We start from the raw sequence: 22,065 nt of genomic DNA on the forward strand, positions 1-22,065 counted from the left end.
CCAGGAGAATGCTGTACTTGTTTCTTTGTCTTTAGAGTTGCTTTAGTCTTTGCCTTTAAAGCTGAAGTAGGTTTCACATATAACTGTGTAGGTCTGAAAACACCCTCAGAAGCCGATGCCTGCTCAGCGGCTCCAGACCCATCTGAGGGAATAGTTTCCGAGTGTCCAATACCTTGAGTTTCCAGCGGCCTCGTCTGCTCCATGTGGGAGTCGGAAGTGGCCTGTGGCTCTGAGGTAGCGGGCGTCAGGGGCTTCGAAAGTGCCTCACTGAGAACCGGCGACAGGCCTAGCAGAAGCCTCGTCGTCGGTTTTGGATCTCGGATGCCTGTCCTTTTCTTTTTCCTTGTGCTTTTTATAAACTCCAGTAGTCGGTTGTTCTGATGGCATTATGTAATTAAATCTTCTGCCAAAGTAATGGAATGCAAAATTGTACCGACGCTTAATAGTGCGCTGGTTAAATCTAGCACAAAACCGACAACTAGCAACGTTATGGTCAGGGCCTAGGCAAGGAATACAGTAAGAATGAAAATCCTTATGAGGTATTTGCTTCCCACAAGAAATACAATTGTTAACTTTTTCTGACATTGGTCTGGAGCAAGAAAAAAAAGTTTCCCCAACGGGGTACTTAGCTTTAATGAAGACTTCGGATCTGAATTTCGAATTTCAAAAACTCAGGTGTCGGCCGACCGGCACTTGCGAACTGCTTTTGCTTCAGGCAAGAAAGACTGAAGAAAATGGAGTTGGCTGCATCTTTTATACCCCTGGCGCACTGACGTCAGGGAAGAGGCGACAGATACCGACGCCGGACCTAGACTTTGGAATTCTGGCCGACTGAGGGTAGCCTGCCAGCAGGATAACCCACTTGTAATGACTGCAACAGTGAAACACGAAGAACATCTAAAGTTCAGTTCTAACCTCTGGCTAATGCCCGTGTGGAATATGTATGTTGTTCTTGTATCTGTGAGAGTTTCTTGCAGGATATATTAGTTTCCTCCCAACTCTAAAAAACATGCTGGTGTACCTGCTGTATTAAACTATATACTGTATTCACACCTGAGGCTTGGGTCACGGCTAAAATCTTGATGAACACTCAAGGCAGAAGGAAAATCCAAATGGCAGTACTAGAAGTGCTGATCATCCACAGTGAAATGAAAGAATCTCTTGCATGGAGCCTCAACAACGATGTATCAAAAGACATGCATCACATTTAGCAACTCCATCCAAGCAACCAGTAGGTACAACAGCATGATCCCCTTGCAGTTACCCACCAGGAGCTGCTGTGTTAAAAATGTTAAATGAAGTTGAGGAGCTCCAGACCAGAATCAAAATCATTACTCCCCATTCAAAACCAGAAATGGATGGCAGTAGAGATCAAAGGAGGGATACTATGCAGTAGAATCTCTGCCTGACCAATGAGCTCTATCATGACAGCTTAGTCTCTATGCATAGCCCTCTATAAGGCAGAAACATAGACCTTGAAATACACAGCAGTAACTGAGCTATATCTGTGGTTCTCCCAGTAGGATAGGAAAATAACACAGATATACTGAAGATGTGGTCCAACACCCAAGTTGTTAATCAAAGTGCATACTCTATTATGAAAAGTACAGCACATTACATGTAGTTTCCTGCAGCTAACCCATTAGCATTTAAAAGTATAAATCTCAGTGACCATGTCCCAAAACCTTCAATTCTTTGTGATAGTTCTCCAAGCTGGGGCAAACCTATGGAATTGTCACTTTCCCCAGATCACGATGTTGACAATGATTGTTGGCCAGGAAGGGTCATTCTTTTGTGTGTCTTAACTGACATAGGAGGAAGGCCTTCCTGTTTCTGCACGCTAGCATGGAGGACAAAATCTTCTTATGGGATGGCCAGTCATGTAACAGATAGACAGAATGAAAGTGAATCACAAAGGTCCTTCACCAAGGTGAGGGCTTGTTTCACCTTGAAAAGATCAACCACCAAGTCCCAAGAGCTATAGCCAAAGAACATTTCCCCCAAAAAAGGTTAAAGAGGATGGAATTTATAAGCTGCTCTTTAAGGAAGGATAGGCCCAGCCAGTCATCTTGAATATACAACACTACAGCCCTCGTTACAGCATCTGGACAACTGAAATTGTAGTCAGCTATGTGGAAGCCTACTCCACATGTTTTAGCAAAGTGTTATGCAGTTCCTCCTTGATCCCAGACTCAATAAAGAATGAACACTTCATTGCTTGGTGCACTACGGATGATTAGAATATGGACAGGTGAGATGAACAGTTGAGGCTATTGAGCTTCAATGTAACAGAGGAGTAAACTCTCTTACTAACCCTGTACAGGGTTTTAACTCCACTTGTTTCATGTTGACAAGTATTGTGTTCTCATAGGACTGTCATACAAGAGTTGGCTTGAGGATGCCTGGTTAAGGACTTGCTTCACTCAGCCAAGGTCTTATCAAAAGAGTCAACAAGAGCTCCCCACCTCTCCCAGCCAGCTCAAGTGACAGATACATTTATGGATCAGCACACAGACACACTCATATGATGGGCACATGTTGGAGGTCAGGTGACAGTAATCTGGCTTTTAGGTTAATGCTTGTTAAAGGAGACAGGGACACAACAGGCCAACAACAAGCTCAAATGCTGGCATTGGCATGTATTTCTTAAAGGTGCATTTCTATATCTAGGATTCAAGTTATCAAAAGACCTCAAACATCTGCTGAAATCTAAGTCTCGACATGAGACCCCTCCCCTCTAAAAAAAACAGGCCACCACATTCTGTGGGGCCCATAGGGCAGATCCTGGAAAGAGTCCTCAGTTTTCATTGACCCCCAATGTATGGGAAAGTAACTTAGCCTGTCTGTTGGGATTAGGTTAGTCAGCAAAATACTACAGGCAGTCCACCAAGGAATGGGTGGTGCTTCCACCTTGAGACAAACACTCAGAATTAGAGCTAGGGGTAAGGTCTTCTCTAGACCTCTAGTTAAGTAAGGAAAAGCTCCACACTTTTGGAGATAAAGACATTTTTGGAATGGACTTAACAGTAGGAAGAGTTAACTAAAGCCTAAGATCTGTGTCTTGGTCCTTCTGATGGTGCCCTAACAGAGATCTCAGGCTGCCCATGGCTCTTCTTTGTGTTGCTCATACATTTAAAAAACAAACAAAAAAAAAAACAGCTTCTGTCATCCTCCTGGCAGTGACACAAGCCAGGAATTTCTACCTACACAGATGAATTTCTAATGGGTACAACAGTACTTCACATCATTCATGTCTCCCAGATAGTAGTGACCAAACTGGAATTGGCCCTGGCTTATACAGAAGTCACAGAAACTCAAGAGGCTTGCTGGTGAAGAACAAAATGACTGCCCAATTTGCATCAGAAAGGAGATCCAATATGTGTGTCAGTCAAATACTTGCAGGCTGAAGGCTTAGGTGTGTTCTTATAAACCAGTGCATAACGTCATGGTATGTGCCAGTAAAGGTCGTGCATGTCTCTTGAATGTGGCAGCTTTGAAGGAAAAATGTTACATGTAATAGAAAGAGAAGATGAACTGCATAATTAAATCACTGAAGAGAATCACCAGTGTTAGATTTGTAAAGTGTACTCTAGATAGTATCTTAACATTTGTGTGCAGCAGGAATGTAATTCACACCTTGAGATAGTAATGCCTCACTTTATGAATCAAAGTAACGTCAGCCCATCTTCCGTTTTTTTACACTGCTTGCCCACTTGTGGGCCATCTGACAGGAATAAGCATCCCTTTTTACTTTCACTGGATTGGCCTTAATTCTTGGATGCTTTACTCTTTTATTTTTCTTCCCCACATGTATTACATTGCACTAATCAAACTACTTTGCTTCTCACAATATTTCCAGTTTTGTTAGCAGCCTTCACATTCTTCTACTATGTCTGGCAAAACACTTTTGTTGCAGTTCATTGTGTTACCTTTAAAGACACAGTTGTGTAGCTACATTCTAAATGATCAAAAGTGCTGAAATATCCAGCTTAACTAAATAAAAATACATTCTCAAAAGATTTCCTAAATTCAGAACATTGTCGAGTACCCAAGTGCATGTAGTTTGCTTGAAAAGTTAAGGATACCAAAGTTCATCAACCTGAAGTCTTTAAGGAACGTCTTGCAACCTTCATGATGTAGGTCAATACTTTCAGACACACTAGTAAGATCTAATATTTGAAACTAGCATTTATTATTTAGATCAAATTTCATGTCAATTTTGGTCCCGGTGGTAGATAAAGACGCTGTTTTATAAATGATGCCTTCTGATTTATATTTATTTATTTATTTACTGTCATTTGGTTACCGGGAAAGTCTGACTGGTTCAGAAACCCATTTTCAGCGCAGGCCCAGGGAGAAAAGCTCCCCATAAAGTACAGACATTATTACATTTTACAGTTGTGTGTATACATTATATCCTACTAAAGCAGAGTATAGTTTAACATTAGTACATTGTTACATACAGTTATAGACATAATACAACTTAATATGTGATTTTTGCAAAAAAATGTGAAAAGAAAATGTGTGTGAAGACTTTGAAAGAAGAGCAAGGGCATTTGATTGATGTTATGCCTTCTGCTAACAATATAGAAGTTGGAAATGGATGTAGATATGGAAGCAGTTCATGGCAGATGATAGTGGTGTTTGGGAAATGTAAAACAGCCCAGCTCCTCTGATTATGATTCTAGTGACTTTCTGAAGGAACAGTAAGATAACACATTGCCTCTCGAGGAAAGAGAGCACAGATGCAAAATAAGTGTGCGGAAATGACTAGTCAATTTGCTTATGTTGAGCAAAAGCTGATCAATCTGATGAAAGATAAGGTCAAAAGGCACCGTCTGAGACTGAGCAGAGTGGTGGAAGGTTAAGATGGTTTCACATACTTTAATTTGTGAAAAACAAAATGGTGCAGAGGACTGTTTTTTTTTTTCTAAAAGGTCACTAGTAACATATAAGGCACATCAGTTGCTGTTGTTGGCAGCTCAATTATATGGATATCTGAGAGATTTTGATGTAATTTTTGACATGTAGGAGGATCAGTAAGCTTTACTGCAGCTGTGGCAGACATGGAAGGGATCATGGAGAAAACTAGACTGGGAATGGTGGATCATAATTTCCTGGACACTACCCTGAAAGAAATGACACAGTCCCTGTCTCAATTAACAAACATCAGTGAAGCAGAATTCAACAATTTTATCATACCTGCCTGTCTTCAAGGTATTCTTCACAGGGAAACAGATGTTTACATCAGCATGGTCAAAAACAGATACTTTACAGGCATCCCCTTAGTGCACTGAAGAATCTTTAATAAAGGAAGCAAAATAATGAATGCCCTGAAACACTTAAAGAGTAACAGGAATGGGGACATGGAAAAGGCCAAGAAAAAAATGGCAATGGAAATACAATCTCTTCGGACAGAGTGGAGTGCACTGGCAAGAAAGAAACACAAGCATCAATTGGATGGCCTTATAAAAATGGCTGTTTAAAAAACATTGAAAATGTAAGTAATAAAGCAAAAACTATTCTTGAACTTTCAGGCTGCTAAAAAATGCTACATTTTTTAAATTTATTTATTTTTTACTCTGCAGAATCAGCCCAGTGTTCTGTGGGGGCAAAGACTATGCATCCTCAAGCTAGGCAGGAGCCCTGCTGCCCATTTTGTTCCTTCACCTACAGCCCAATCACCCATTCATTCCCCCAGCAAGAGTCAGATGGTATGGAGCAGGACAGCTTGCTAGTCCTGTGGAGATATCTACCCTTTCAATGGATGCACCCTTCCTCAGCTATGTGCAAATGCACAGTGGCAGCTTGTGCTCACAGGGCCATGCTCCATGGATGTTACATCTACTGCCCCCATTGGGCTCCATTCAAGTGTGTGCCAGAGTGACTTCCCTCCCCAGGATGGATTAACCAAGCAAGGATCACACACTCTCATCTTTCCAGACCAGCTCAATCAGGTGTCCAAGCTGCAATTCGACCTTGGATTGCCTGAGTGGAGATGTGGTATTTTGAATGCCGGTGTACTAGTTAAACATATTACTATTAATTCTAACCATAATGTATTTAAAAAGAATGAACACTATGAGAAATATATGAGCGTGCTCACCTATATATTTGATGTAGGTGTTACTTTTGATGTTATGTTATAAAAGTGCATTTTAAAACTAAGAGTGTTTTAGGAAGCAGACTTTTGTTTCATGTTAATAAAAATATTTGTCCCCAATACTACACACATACGGATGAATAAAAACAGGCTGTTATATGCTTTGACTTTTATGTTGCTTACAAGAACATGGTTTGAGATATCTGACCATTATAAAGTTGGAAGGAAGTACTGTGCTTTTTTATGGGTAAATGACAATACAGTTTACAGATGCATAAAAGTTGAACTGCCACAGTAGAAGGAAAATTCTTTATTGTAAGGACAAAGTGAGCGCTTTCATGACCTTCCAGGTCACCTTCATCAGATTTAATAAACATCCAACGCCTTCCTTGATGTATATACTTTCAAAGTGACCAATCAGTTAAGACAAACAATTAAATATTTATATCAGACTCAATTTAAAAATAATAGAAAAAAACATAAATAGACATAAAACTGTTAAAAACAGTATGCAAGTTCAAATGTGAATGCTTATAGGACCATGTAGAAGGGAATTACTACTTTAGGGCTCTTGCCTTTAAAAATGGTTTCAGAGAAACAGTTTCATTAATGCCTGGGGGGGGGGGGGGGGTTGTCTGCATTTAGTTGCAGAATCCATTTTTGCTCAGCCTCTTCTGTTCTATTTCTGATGTCACTCCCTCTGATATTTTCTTCCAGAACTTCTAAAACTAAAAATTTAAATACATGGCACATCCCTTCAGCTTCTACTTGTTTAGCTAGGGCACTACTCTCCTTTTTGTTTACTACGTCCCTCATATGTTTTAAAATGTGTTCTTTGAGCATTCTATTAGTCTTGCCCACATACAAAACTTTACAATATTGGCAAAAACTAAGCTAGACTATATTTCTAGCACTGCAGTCTGAATAGTAATTAAATTAAATTCTAAACTTTTGTTGTGGATGCACAAAAGTGCTACATGAGAAAAACAGCTCAATTTATCTACTGCATTACTTTTTCTGACACAAACAAATTCCCCTTAAAAAGAAACAAATGGACATATATAAAAAGCATAATACATATGATCATAAAATAATTTAATCCAAATAACCATTTCCAGATGTGCAACTTTTCTCCCTAGCATTAAACCTCCTGCTTTAACATATAGTCCACATTGCTGATTTAATCTAATAACTGTTGGCACATTTTTTTTCGTGGAGTGTACTGTCATTGGTAAAAAACAACTATGCAATGGAAGTCAGTGACTAAAGTCACTCCCAACATCCCTGTTTAAAAAGAATCACTTTTTCACTGAAATCACTCTGTACAACACATGGTAGACACCTGCTGCTAAAGCAGAATTGTCAAGAGCATTGTCCTGTCTATACTGAACTAAATCAGTTACAATATATATAACTATTACCACTAGACTTCCTTTCTCACAACTATGTTGTTTGCTCTTCATGAGCTCAGTTAGTACTCACAAATGCAGCTATACTCTGGGATTCAGACAGACATTAGCCTCAATGAGGAAAGACCTCATTATGGGCTAATTTGCATGTCTCTGAATCGCCCTTAATTACTGAGGCGATATGCACTGTTGTCACACACACATATACACACATATACACACATATACACACACACACACACACACACACACACACACACACACACACACACACACCTCTTACTTACTCCTGAGATGACAGAAAGTTCCTACTGTTTCTTATTTTTGTCCCTGCTCTCCTAATTCACGGACCCTTACAGTCAGTCAATAATGCCAGACATTAGAGTTTTATTCTCCTTATTTATTACAAAGTGCGTGGTGGTAATAGACTTGCTGCTCTAGCAATTCTAAGTGAGTTTGAGTAATAGTTTAAAACTTCCCCCTACTGCCATTTAATGTTCCTCCTGGCTTTGTCCCAAGCTTCAGCATAGCCATATACGGGTATGACATTGCCCTTCATCCCATGACCATTTAGATTCTATGTTTTTCCAATGTTGTTTGAATATTTACACTTCATACACAAATAATAATGAGCAGATTTATGCTATTTTTTTAGATAGCTATCATCTGGTATATTCCAATAATATTCATTTTTTTTCAATCCATAAAAATGACAAAGCAGTTAAACATCTCCTTCCTACTACATTCTTTCCATGGCAAGATCTTCCATTAAAGAGATGGTTACTAACTCAATTTATTAATTTAGTCTGGATAAAAAAAATCTCTCTTTTAGTAGTATAACTGCTCAACAAAATACAATAATACATATAGAACAATTAAACAGAAACTTTGAAAGTTTACCAACACTCCTTTTATCAGCTCTAAAAACAGACTTAAATTTGTCTGGTCTATTTTTGAAAACAAAAAAAAACATGTAATTCCCTTTTTTCTTCATCAGCTTGGAAAAAGAATCTTGCAACTATTGTACAGTTTACTAGAATTACAGAGACACAACATTTGAAAACGTTTAATAAATGGAATTCAAAACTAGTACCAGGAATTACCTTTAGAGAATTACAGACTTTATGGGACAAATATAACATTCTCTTTAGATCATTTAGGAACAGTCATGTAGCAAAACACATACTATAAGGAATACTGGACACCTACCAAAAGGAAGTGGAATTTGGCTAGATTATGTTGGCAAAGATGTGGTGGGGTAGTAGACTGGTACCACACGTCGTGGCCCTAACCTAGGATAGGAATATAGTGCAGAAAACATTCCATTTGGTCAACTTTATATTGAAACACAAATATGTAGTGCAATCAGTATATAACATCTAGGTCTTGTCTTTCTGCTTGCTTTGCTAAGGGTACAGAGTTTGAAACTCTTTTCCTTTTTTAATGTAACTTTTTTTTAAGACTCAAGGTAATATGCAAGTGTGACCCTGGTGTCTAGTGGTAGTGCAGAGGACTAAAACTCTGCTAAAGAGCGGTTTGTGAGTGTGGAGGGTACAGGGGTTGGAATCTTTTTAAGTGTCTTTAGCCATGACATAATCAGAATCTTGGGTATCTAGTGTTCAACACTCCCCCCAGTCTATAGTGTACAGAAGTGTTGTGGTATGACTGTCTCTTCCCGCACACATTCATATAAGCACAGACATACACAACCTCCCCACTCGATCACACTCATGAGAACACACACCCATTAAACACACACACACACTGACCCAACCTATCCCCTATATAACTTTCCTACAGCAACCACTCAGGCAAACATTCTGAAAGACACACACACACACACACACACACACACACACACACACACACACACACACAAGGTAACTCATCCTTCTGCATTCACACACACACACACACACACACACACACACACACACACACACACACACACACACACACACACACACACACACACACACACACTGACCCAACCTATCCCCTATATAACTTTCCTACAGCAACCACTCAGGCAAACATTCTGAAAGACAAAGACACACACACACACACAAGGTAACTCATCCTTCTGCATTCACACACACACACACACACACACACACACACACACACACACACACACACACGCACGGTCAGGCACCCACCCTCACCACTGCTGTCTTGTCACCAAACTCTCTGGTTCTTACCTCATATGTGATCGCACCCACTGGGAGCAATGGATGAATGTGAACATTTGGCCATGTCCATTAGCACAGTCAGCAGGGATAACTTACACAGCTCGGCAATTCTCCAAATGAGCGTAATTGGTTTACCATGGGTATTTCCTGGGGAAAGTACATTACTAGTTAATATGGGCCACTCCCCCTGGACCGTCTCATTACCATTTGTGGTATATCACAGAGGCAGTTCGCCATGGTGCTGCACCTCTTTGTGGTATAGCACTGCAGTGGGATGGTCTCTGAAGTGGAAATGATTATGGTGAGGAGTAAAATGAGGTTACTGTTCATGATAACCTTTCTGGGTTCTGCCCATAGTTTTAACAGATAGGAATGACTAAACTCAGAGTCCTTCCATGCTTCAGCTGCTTCTATAGTAAATTATTCTTCAAATAGTAAATATGTCATCATGCATTATTATGTACATGGCCATCTACCAGCAAAGTTACAAACATTAGGCTTTCTTGTTACTTAAAAGCAAATAACAATCTCAGAAAATGCTATTGTCACCTTTGTTTGACTGGGAGGTTGCACTGCTTCAAGTGGCCCAGAAGCTCATTTATAATCCAACCAATCACTTTCTTTGGATTAGACTGTGTCTGCTCAACAACTCTCTGAAAGTATTCCACCAATCCGACTTCATTCTGTTAAAACACACACATTTATAATGAATAATATGAAATTAGAAAATATGCCACTATTTACATTTTAAATGAAGATATAAAAATGCTACTGATACATTACATCAACATATGCAGAAATTAAATACATCATCAGTCATCACTTCCATATATAATAATCCAGACACTAGCATACCAGCAATGTATATGATTAAAATGTATGTCTGCCACACACACACACACACACACACACACACACACACACACACACACACACACACATATGCACCTTATTTGGGGTTAAGTCCACATTCAAGAAATAGAGCAGACAGACCTCAAACTGCAATATACAGATTTAAACATACCCTGCAATTTTTTTTATGGTTATGAATCTGAATTCATGTGTCAATAAGTACCTGATTCAGCTCAACAGTGTGTTAACATTCTGCTCTATGACTGAAGGGCATGGCAACCTGGGTTACTCAGAGTGGAAGAGCTGTCCTTCCTCTGTGTTATATTACCTCATGAAGGGGAATCTCTATCTTATTTTCTGCCCATGGAAGACACTCACCTCTTTCAGGCACTTTGCTTGGAATGAAAACAATTAGAGGATTAACAAAGTATATAAATGCAGTTACTTTAAGGTGATGTTGTTGTTTATCTTTCGGCTTTTCCCGGTTAGGGGTCGCCACAGCGGAACTCCGGTCTGCTAATGATTGGCAGTAGATTTTTACATACCGAGTTGCCAGCCCTGATGCACAACCTTCAATGAAGGTACGCCCATTCACGACATGTCTCCACACAGAAGACGCTTTAGCTGAGAATCGAACAGGACAACGTCTTACTGTGAGGCGACAACGCTACCGCAGCACCACCACCGCAGCACACAGCAAAAAAAATAAAAATAAAATAATAAAAATAAAAATCGGATGTATAACCCAATTTCTCCCTCTCCTTTGGAATACGCTCCCTGTCATCCTGCGACAGTGCTGATCTCTTCACAGATTTAGCAGACTTTCATAAATACATGGGTACGTGCACATTTCAACATGGGACAAACATTAATCAAACCTCTTGAAAGCCATTAAGCCTCCACAACCAACAATGGCCCATTCTGGTATCCCTTCTATCTGTGTCACATGGTATATGTGTACTAACTTCCCTTCTCTTCTTGACCTTGAAATTGCTGTGGATTGCCATCTACATTACTTCAAGCCACCAGGTTACTAGACAAACTCAACCAGAGAAATGTACACTTCAAACAAACCAAAAAAAAAAGGCTACCCAAAGGGACTGACTGCAAAATAACTAAAAAGTACAGTTGTGTACAATTAACATAAATGTAGATGTTCGAGTGTATTCACTGTTGCAGTCATCACATTTAAGTAATCTGCTTGCAGTAGCCCTCAGTCGGCCTGATTATCAAAGTATTGGGTCCTGCGTCGGTTGCTGTTTCATCTTCTGTGACGTCAGGTAGTCAGGGGTATAAAGAATTCAGCTTGACGCCATTTCATCAGTTTTTCTTGCCCCAGATGTCAGGTGCCCCCCTCATGGGAAGCAATTAAATATATATATCCAAGGTTATACCTCCAACAAAAAAGCAAATACACCAAAAAGCTTTTAAGCATAGTAAAGGAGAATAGAGGTATAGCCAAAGGAAGTCAGGGGGCTGGAGGGAGGGTAACCAGGACTGCAACAGTGAATACACTCGAGCGTCTACATTTATGGTAAGTGTACACAACTGTACTATGTTCTACGTGTTTCACTGTTGCAGTCATCACATTTGGGTAGATTCTCAAAGCTAAGGATGGGAGGAGGAATTTAGATAGCATTAGGACCAGCTATAAGGCTCTGCAAGACTGCAGTGGAAAAGCCAGATCTGGATTTAGAGAAAATTGGCAAATGATAATGCTTGGTGAAACTATATACAAAACTCCAGGTAGCAGCTTCTAGGATGTCCCTGGTGGGGACACCTCTGAGAAAGGCTGTAGAGGTAGATGCAGCCCTGGTTGAATGTGGTCTAATCCCCTGTGGGGTAGGTTTTCCATGGTGGTTATAGCAGAAATGAATGCAATGGCCTATCCATTTAGAAATGGTTTGCTTTGAAATAGCCTTCCCCTCTGCCCCTGCAGCAAATGCCACCATCAGTTGTTCAGCTTTCCTTTGAGGTTTAGTCCTGTCCAAGTAAAATCTAAGTTGCCTGTGCACATCTAAGGAGTGCAGTATCCGTTCTCCTATGTTCTGTAGATTAGAAAAAAAAGGTTGGCAAATGAATGGATTGATTAAGAGTCACACTGGATACTACCTTGGGCATGAAGGAGGGATTGGTCCCGAGGGAAACCCTGTCCGCATGAAAGATGATGAAAGGCTCCACTGCCATAAGGGCCTGTAATTCAGATACCCTTCTTGCTGAAATGATTGGTAAAAGGAAGGCTGTTTTCCAAGAAAGGAATTTAACTCTGCACTAGCAGTTGGCTCAAAAGGAGGAAGAGTGAGTTTTTCCAATACAAGGTTAAGGTCCCAGGGCTGGAGTTGGGGGCTCTCCTGGGTGGTCTTAAGTTTTTGGCCCCTCTGAGGAACTGCTTGAGCAGTGGATGAGAGAAGCGGGGTGGTTCTGTGTTGCAATCAGCTGAAATGGCTGAGGCATGAATTTTGATGGAGGAAAAAGAAAGGCCCCTGTGAAGCATCTCAGTTAAGTACTGAAGAATCTGAGATAAATTGGACGCTGCTGTGCCCATCCATTGAGACTGGTTCCAGGGACAGAATCTTTTCCATTTTTCAGCATAAGATTTTCTAGTACTTGGCCTCCTTGCCTCCAAAATAACATCCAACACTTGTTTACTGAGGGATGGTAATTAGCCAGGCTGCTAGGTTCAGGGTTTGAAGCTGAGGGTGCAGAATCTGGCTCACCTGCTGTGACAGCAGGGTAGGGGTCTGAGGCAGGTGCCATGGGGCCAGCAATGAAACATTGCACAAGAGGGGGTACCAGTGTTGGCGTGGCCAGTCTGGTGCAATCAGTATCATCCTTGGTTTATCCTGTTTGATCTTTAGTAGTACTCTGGAGAGGAGTGGCAGAGGAGGAAAGGCATAAACTGACAGATTTTTCCAGCTGAAGGACAGAGCATCCACTTTCCAAGCTTGTTTGTGGGGAGTCCTTGTGCAGAATTTGTCCAATTGGTAGTTCTGGGGGGAAGCAAACAGATCTATATCTGGGCTCCCCCATTTGTTTATCAACATGTTGAAAGTCTTTGGTTCCAATTTCCACTTGTGTGGGTCCATGAGATTTCTGCTTAGTAGGTCTGCCAGTGTATTTAGTTTTCCCTGGCAGGAACTGAGCCTGTAGATGCACTTGATAGCTCAAGACTGTGTTCCACAAAGTCATGGCTAGTCTGCAGAGGGGGTATGAATGGGTACCCCCCCTGCTTGCTTATATACCACATAACAGTGGTGTTGTCCGTCTTTACCACTAATTGTCCTGGAAGAATGTGGTCCTTGAAGGCTGTCAGAGCATTCTGTACAGCTAACATTTCTTTTTGATTGATATACAGGTGCATATGACTTGGGTTCCATTTGCCCTGAATGCACATCCCTGCCAGGTGAGCCCCCCATGCATAGTCTGATGCGTCTGTTGTTAGGGTTTGGGCGGCAGGGGGTAGAGTGAATGGTAGTCCCTTGTTTTAGTGACAGGCATCAGCCCACCAAAGGAACTCTAACTGTAGGTAAGGTATGATCGGAATCATTGCTTCTAGATCCCGAGAATGTTGACACCATAGGCTTTTTAGATACCATTGTAGTTTCCTCATATGCAGTCTTGCATATGGAATCAGATGAATGCAAGAGGCCATGAACCCCCAGGCTTGCAGTATTTGCCTTGCAGATAGCAGGGTTTTTGTGGCCATTAGTTTGAAGTAAGTTGTCAAATGAATTTGTTTCACTGGTGTGAGGAAAGCCATCTGGGAAGTTGTGTTCAAGCTTGCTCCCAGGAATATAATTTGTTGACAGGGTACCAGATGTGATTTCTTTTCGTTTATGGTGAACCCCAGACAAGTTAGCACCTTTTGTACAAATGCCAGATGATTCAAAAGTATGTCATGGCTTTCTGCCTGAATTAGACAATCATCCAGGTATGGATATATTTGAATATTTCTTTACCTACAAAATGCAATGACTGGAGCTAGGCACTTTGTGAATACCCTGGGTGCAGTAGATAAACCAAAGGGCAGTGCAGAGAACTGATAGTGCATGTAGCCTGCTTTGAAGCGTAGGTATCTTCTGCAAGATTCCCTGATTTGGATGTGCAGGTAGGCTTCCTTTAAATCCAGTGTTGCCAACCAGGCATCCTTGCCAAGCATAGGAAGCAACTGGTGAAGAGTTAGCATCTTGAAATTTGGAATCACCAAATAGGTGTTTAGGATAGAAAAGTCCACGATAGGATGCCATGAGTTGTCTTTTCTGGGTACCAGGGAAAGTCTTGAGTAGAAACCTTGTCCCTTTCCTTCTGCTGGTACAGTTTGAATAGCCTTTAAGCTTAAGAGAGAGAGTACTTGCTTTTGAGCCTCTGCCCACTGATTTGGGGGTATGTCTGGCCAACCGTTTGGGGTTGGTAACGTGTGGAAGTGAAATCTGTATCCTTGGGAAACTATATTTAAAACCCATTTGTCCTGGGTAATGAGTTCCCAGTTTTTTGCCTGCAGAGCAAGCTTTCCCCCTAAAGGAGCAGTCAGTTGAGAAGTGCTTGGAAATTTTAAAGTTAAGTCATTGAGACAGCTTACCATAGGGATGAGTCTTACTATGCCCTGATTTGGAAGTGGGAGCCCCCCACTGCTTAGTCCTGTGTGTATCCTGGGACTGAAGCCTGGGTGTTCTGCTGGTTCTAGGTTTGGACTGAGAAGGCCTGGAAGAGGCAAGAAAGGACCAATTCTTAGAGGGCCAATGCCTACTAAATCTTGGAGGCTGTACTTGTAGGAAATCTTTAACAGTTTGCATAGATTTAGCTTTTTCCTCCATCTTTTTAAGAACTTCTTCTGCTTTGTTGCCAAACAGGCGGTCCTGATTTAAGGGAGCATCCAGCAATTTAGCTTTAATATGATCTGGCAAAGATTGCCCTTTCAGCCAAGCATGCCTTCTAAGTACAGACCCAGTGACAGCAGCCCTGTAAGATGCCTCTAGTGAATCAAAACCACATTGCAAAGTATGTTTGCCAACCTGTTCAGCAGAATGCATTAAATCTTGTAAATCCTTACTTTCAGCACAGTCAGGAATCAACATAATTTTCTGTTTAAGCAATCCAATAACATGCTGCTGATACTTTAACAAATGAAACTGGCAGTTTAAGGCCCTAATAGCCAAGGTTGCAGAAATGTATACCTTCTTACCCCATATATTCAGCGCCCTGGAATCTCTATCATAGGGAGTAGGATTTTTGTCAGTAGTAGCCTTAATGCCCTTGGGTCCCTGTGAAATAGTCTCTGGATCCACAGTAGGATTTTTAAAAAGGAAATTGTGAGAGTCAGGAATCCTGTAATATCTATCAAGTTTTCTGGGAGCAGGAGGTAAAGAGTCAGGGGCCAAGCTAGATTCCGAAAAGGCATCATCAACAATGCCTAGTACAGGAGGGATAGCTAAAGCCCTGTGTTGGGGCAGGAGTAGGAAATCCCTAAGCCTCTTTTAAGAATCAGAATAATCCTGGCTTTCCCAGCGAAAATGCTCCCTAAGAGTATGCAAGGTTTCACCAAAAGAGAAATCCTCTGGGGGGGGGTTGGAGCAGAGGGAATAGAGTCCTCTGCATCAGAATCCTCATAGGTAGATGGGGTAAATCCTGGTCATCAGAGGAAACAGAAACTTCAGAATCCTGGTCAGAAGTATCATAAGCAAATTCAGTCCTAGGTCTCTTAGAGGGGAAGGTTGGCTTCCCCTGATTAAAGTAATAAGGTCTTCAGCCACTCTTATCTTAATTGTTTTTTTAGGCATAGAGGCCTGGATGTGGCATGGTTCGAGTTTTAGGCCTTGAAGAAGATGGCATTGGTTTAATATGCAAGTTAGTAGGCCTGAATACACCCTCAGAAGCCGGTGCCTGCACAGCGGCTCTGGACCCATCCAAGGTAGGGACATCCGCAGGATCCACAGTTGAAGCATCTCGCGGCATACCAGACTCTGAATGGGTCTCAGTAGAGGCCTGCAAATCTGAAGTAGTGGGTATCAGGGGCTGCAAAAGCACCTCACTGAGTACCGGTGAACTGGCGACTATCTTAGGAGAAGCGTCGTCGGCAGCTTTGGACCTACGCAGCCTGTCTCTGTCTTTATCTTTGCGTTTTTACGGAATGTTGGTAGTCGGGTGGCTTACCGAAGACATATCTGGATAACTGAACCGAGTACCAAAATATTTAGAAGCGTAAATATACCAACGACAACTAGTTCGTTGTTTAAATAAGGCACAAAACCGACAGTGAGGTATGTTGTGGTCAGGGCTTAGGCAAGGAATACAGTATGAATGAAAATCTTTATGAGGTATTTGCTTTCCACAAGAAATAGAATTACTGACTTTTAATGATATCGGTTTAGAGCAAGAAAAAGTTTCCCCAGTGGGGTACTTAGCTTTAGTTGAAGACTTCGGTTCTGAAACTTGAAAATGAAAATTTCAGGAGTCGGCCGACCGGCACTTACGAACTGCTTCTGCTTCGGGCACTGCACAGCAAGAAAGACTGATGTAATGGTGCCGGCTGCATGCTTTATACCCCTGACTACCTGACGTCACGGAAGATGAGACAGCAACCGATGCAGGACCCATGACTTTGATAATCAGGACGACTGAGGGCTACTGCAAGCAGATAACCCAAATGTGATGACTGCAAGAATGAAACATGAAGAACATCTGTTATTTTTATTCAGCAAAGAAGTATAAAATACACACAGAATCAGTGTACAAAATGAGCGCTTTCATCCATTTACACTCTATGGACTTCTTCAGACATAATAAATTAACAACAAAGCCCTTAAATAACCTGTCGTTAATTAGTCTTACCCATCAAGAAGAACAACCCCTCCAAACCCTTCTTAACGGTCCTTTACAGTACTATGTGAAAAAAACTACAAGGATCTAAGTTCTAAACAGTTGTTCAAATCAATCTACAAAAAAGAATCTAGTATACAGATACAGGCATTTAAACCTTCATTCACTTCATAATACTAAATCTCTGGCAGGTACACCCTCCCCAGTGTGGAAAATAGGAAGATTAAACGTGTTTGAAAAAATGGATACGAAATACAGCTCTACCCCACACGTATACATATATTTACTTACACAAGAACATACAATTATAATATAGTAGTACTAGCACATGGCCCATTAATCACAACATAATTCTGTCAGGTATAGGAAAGACCTAAGTGCAATGCATAACTTTGTAAATATATACCTACTCTGACTACCTTATGTTCATATATTGTACAAATACTGTACGTTTTGTGATCTGCTGATTGAGCTACGTGATTATATTGCATATGACTGTTTGCATTTGAACTGTTTCTGCCTTTTACATGTTAGCATTCTACCACTGTTATCCAACTATCATTGCATACAACTGTCATACCTGCATAAATGTCAATATTCTACTTAATGTTAATCTTTAATAACCTAAGTATTTCAATTGTAACTTCTTGGAGCTTTTCTCCCTAGGACTCTGCTGAAAATGGGCGCGAGCTGTCCAGTCGGACGATCCTGGTAAAACAAATGTTAAATAAATAAATAAAAATTTAAAACTTATAAACACCCTTTTAGTCACAATTAAAAACCCAAGCACTCTAAAATGTAAAGGAGTAATAGAAGTATAAAAAGAATGAATAAGTAGGTAAATATTATGACCATTTGTTTAACCAATAAATAATTTCAAATATAAATAATAGTATACCACAAAAGTTATATTAAAACAGATATGAACCCTAATAATTATCCCCTAGTTAAAAAACGAAGAGGTAAAAAATAAGAGATTGCCCATAACCACAATTGATAATCGCTTAATAATATAGTTCATCTAGTCAGGGCTCTCAGTTTTAAAAGACAGGTAATGGAACACCATTTGTTTTTCCTGGGCCAAGTATAGGCATTCAAAATCACTTGCCAATATAACTCTCTTTTCTCATGATATAAGGGCCATAGTCCTCCCGTAAGCATTTTTTCAACTTGTTCAGTAACATTGTACTTAAAATAATGACCCTCATTAGCCAAAACATTTTTGGCCAAAGCATTGTAAGTATTCCCGTTTGACACTGTACTCATGCTCATAAATCCTCCCTCATCCTGCGTTCCATCTTACCTATATAAAAACAGGGGCAGATCTGACACAGAGCTAAGTAAACTACCCCCTTGGTGTTACAGTCAAAATTACTCATTTTATAATGTACCCCCCCGAGAAAGAACCCTTCCCCCATCTGAACATGTTTACACTGGGTGCAAAACCCACATTTTTTTCATTTTTGGTACTTTCACTCTACTCTGACCACTATCCTTAGTTTTCTCTAGAATTTCTTTCATATTCTTGCCTCTCCTGTATGTACTCTTCAGTCCATTTCCCACTTTTTCTTTAATGGGAGAATTTTCTTCCAGGACAGCCCAGTTCTTATTTAAAACCCACCTCAACCATCTATCATCATTACTGTACATTATTATTAAATTTGCAATAAAGTTGTAGGTGTCCAAATGGTTAAACCTGTACAGAACCACGTCTGGGTTCGAATTCATGGCCCTTGACCCTTTCAAGATGGGAACATAAAAGCCTAATTCACTTTTTCTTCGTACCTTGTTCAAAAGTTCATCCACTAAAACCAGAGGGTAACCCCTCTTGATAAACATATCTTTCATAATCATGCATTCTTCCGAAAAGTCCCCATCCAAAGTGACCATCCTGGCCGCCCTACATACCTCTCAACCTGGAAACATCAAAAATCTGGACAAAGACCCATGAAAAATAGGTACAAATCTGTACGCTGATTAACATAGAATATGCATACATAATTAACCACTCCAGTGGAATTGTGGGATACTGACTTTTAAATGCAAAATGAAGAACATGCAACTGAAATATGATCATCAAACACAAAATAAGCAGAAGAACAATAGTGTTTTATTTATATTAATATTTGAATTTGTGCAAAACTAATGTACAATAAAATTAACTGCTGCTGCCACATCAAATAACAAACCCATTAAAAACTAAAATAAATCACTTTTTACCCTATGTTTTATTTTTTAATGGGACAACAAAACCCCCTACACCCCTACACCCCCAGCCATATTATATATACTAACTCTTAAATCACCCTGCAGTGGAGGAAAGGACTAAATTACCTTACCTCACAGTAACAATAACTTTAAGCAGTGAAATATGTACAATGCAGATTATCAATCCCTCCCTTTGATCCGTCTGTTAATAATATAAAAAATGCATCTTGCAGCCTTACATAGAACACTAACAAGGATATCATCTTAAAGTAAGAGGAGCACACTGAAACATGCACGCACCTTTTATCTCCAAGGCCCTAGCTTGTAAATGTTTCATCTCCCAAGCCCCTGCTTGCACTTATCAAGGATATCAGAATTTGTCAAAGATTTGGGATGCAAGGCTAGGCTCAACAAGGCCCTTGTGGTTGTTAGCCTAGTAAACACCTATGAACCTATAAAAACACAACAAACCACATGTTTCTATTGCAAAGTAACTCTTATATATAACAGAGTCTTACCATGCACACAGAAACCTGTTTCTGAAGAAACTCACCCCTGCTAATTGATAAAGTAACACACGGTTAAATCCATTCCACTATATATACAAATACAAATGACAGCACAGTGGCTGTAACTATTAAACACCAAGCCTTTGCTTGCCTAAAAATGAATTAAAAAAGTGACTTTTAAGACCACAAAAAAAATCAGAACTCTTCAGTATGGTGTGATAAGCTCTTTCTTCCACCAAAATGGACTTCACTGAATCAACTTCTATTTTACATTTTAAAATATTTGCTATTTATGTGCTTGCTTGTTCTGTGACTAATACTTTTATATACATAAGATTCTTGGATGTATGCTGGATTCATCAGGGCCATTGGTGAGCTTTGTCATTTGATTTTTGTCAATACGGTGTGTGTGTGATACCAACACTCCAGTGGTCATCTAGTGGTCATCTACCATTTGTTTTAGTTCTCTATTCTGCACAAATAAAACTGAATCAGGCATAAGGCATACAGTGCCACGCTAGTCATTGTTTACTTTTAGATTACAAAAAAAAAAAAAATCTCCCAGAACCACAAGCAGAACATTCCAAAACCAAAAGTTAATGTTTAATAAATCAGTAAAATAGACAGATGAACAGTAAATCCACTTTTGGTCTGTTGTATTTAATGACTGATCCATGATTTATCTGCTGGAGCTACCATTTTCTCATGGTTACCTTTAGGTTAAAAATAAGTATACACAAAATACACATATGCCTGTTTTCAGGCACATGTCAGGGTTTAATAACTGACTAGGTGATAAAGATTGATGCAGGCTTGCAGCTTTAAGCCAGGCACAAAACAATCAAGTAGGTATATAACAAACAGCATTAAGGGAAATAAAAAGCAGCAATCAGTAAGGACAGTACACAACTACCATGAGCTAACTGCAAAGGAAGCAAATTATTCTTGTAAGATGAGAGAGACAGAGAACTGATTTGACAGGAAGTATGGCTTCCCAACACTTGCTGCATTAAATGTGGAGACATTAGTTTCCATTGTTTTTATTTTTAAACAGTTGGGAATGCATGACAACTGGGACAAGGCGCCTTAATGGTCTCTTGATCAGTATGCCTATTAACAACCTGTGAATCTATAAAACACATCACAGACACAGCCGTTACCAAAGACTGCATAAGGAAACTACTGACAGTTCCTTCAGCAAATTGAATTTCCAACCAGAAGTAAGGCAAAAACACTTTTAATACATTTTTTTACATTTAAATTACATGCAGCCCTGTAAATGTTTATATCTATGTTTGAACTTATGTCAGCCCAGTTTCTGACTCCAATAGATACTCTCAGAAAAGTTGTTGCTGTTGTCTTTCAACTTTTCCCGGTTAGGGGTCGCCACAGCGGAACTCCGGTCCGCTGATTGGCAGTAGATTTTCATGAACACCGAGGTGCCAGCTTGACGTTCAACCTTCAACGAAGGCACGCCCATTTACGCATGTCTTTCGAACGCCCACCCAACCGCGGGGAGGACATGCAGACTTCACACAGAAAGCACTTCCCGGACTCCAACAGAGAATCGAATGGGAGAACCTCTTGCTGTGAGGCAACAATGCTATCGCTGCACCACCGCGGACGATACTCTCAGAAAAGTACTGTGCAGAAAACTAGAGACAAATACTTGGCAACATCATCGTTTTCATATCATCATTTCTTTACTGTTGCTAATCAAAACAAATATCTGCTCGCTCGCAAAAAATATGACTGCTCCACTCCATATACAATACAAGCAAAATATATGTCTTAAACGAACAACACTCACCCCATTTGAAAATGTTCATGTACAACTTGGTTCAAGATATCCACACTTGTTTGGAAACTAAACCACAAACCAATTCAATTTAAAAACAGGCGTCTCTTCCTGAGCTACGGGTAGTTTGCATAGATTTGTGGGAGACAAAGTCTGCAAGGTAGCATTATCTCTGCCT

General features: G+C 40.3%; 1 protein-coding gene across 1 annotated transcript in view; it reads right to left on the reverse strand.

The window, feature by feature from the left end:
* Positions 1-22,065, reverse strand: part of GATB (glutamyl-tRNA amidotransferase subunit B) — a 677,264-nt gene that overhangs the window by 161,290 nt on the left and 493,909 nt on the right. The window contains exon 10 of the mRNA XM_044062037.1: positions 10,254-10,387. Within this exon, the coding sequence (XP_043917972.1) occupies positions 10,254-10,387 (134 nt within the window). The remainder of the gene's footprint in view (positions 1-10,253; positions 10,388-22,065) is intronic.

Source organism: Protopterus annectens, chromosome 2.part1 (assembly GCF_019279795.1).
Source record: "Protopterus annectens isolate FY-2018-M chromosome 2.part1, PAN1.0, whole genome shotgun sequence".
Lineage (NCBI taxonomy): Eukaryota > Metazoa > Chordata > Ceratodontiformes > Protopteridae > Protopterus > Protopterus annectens.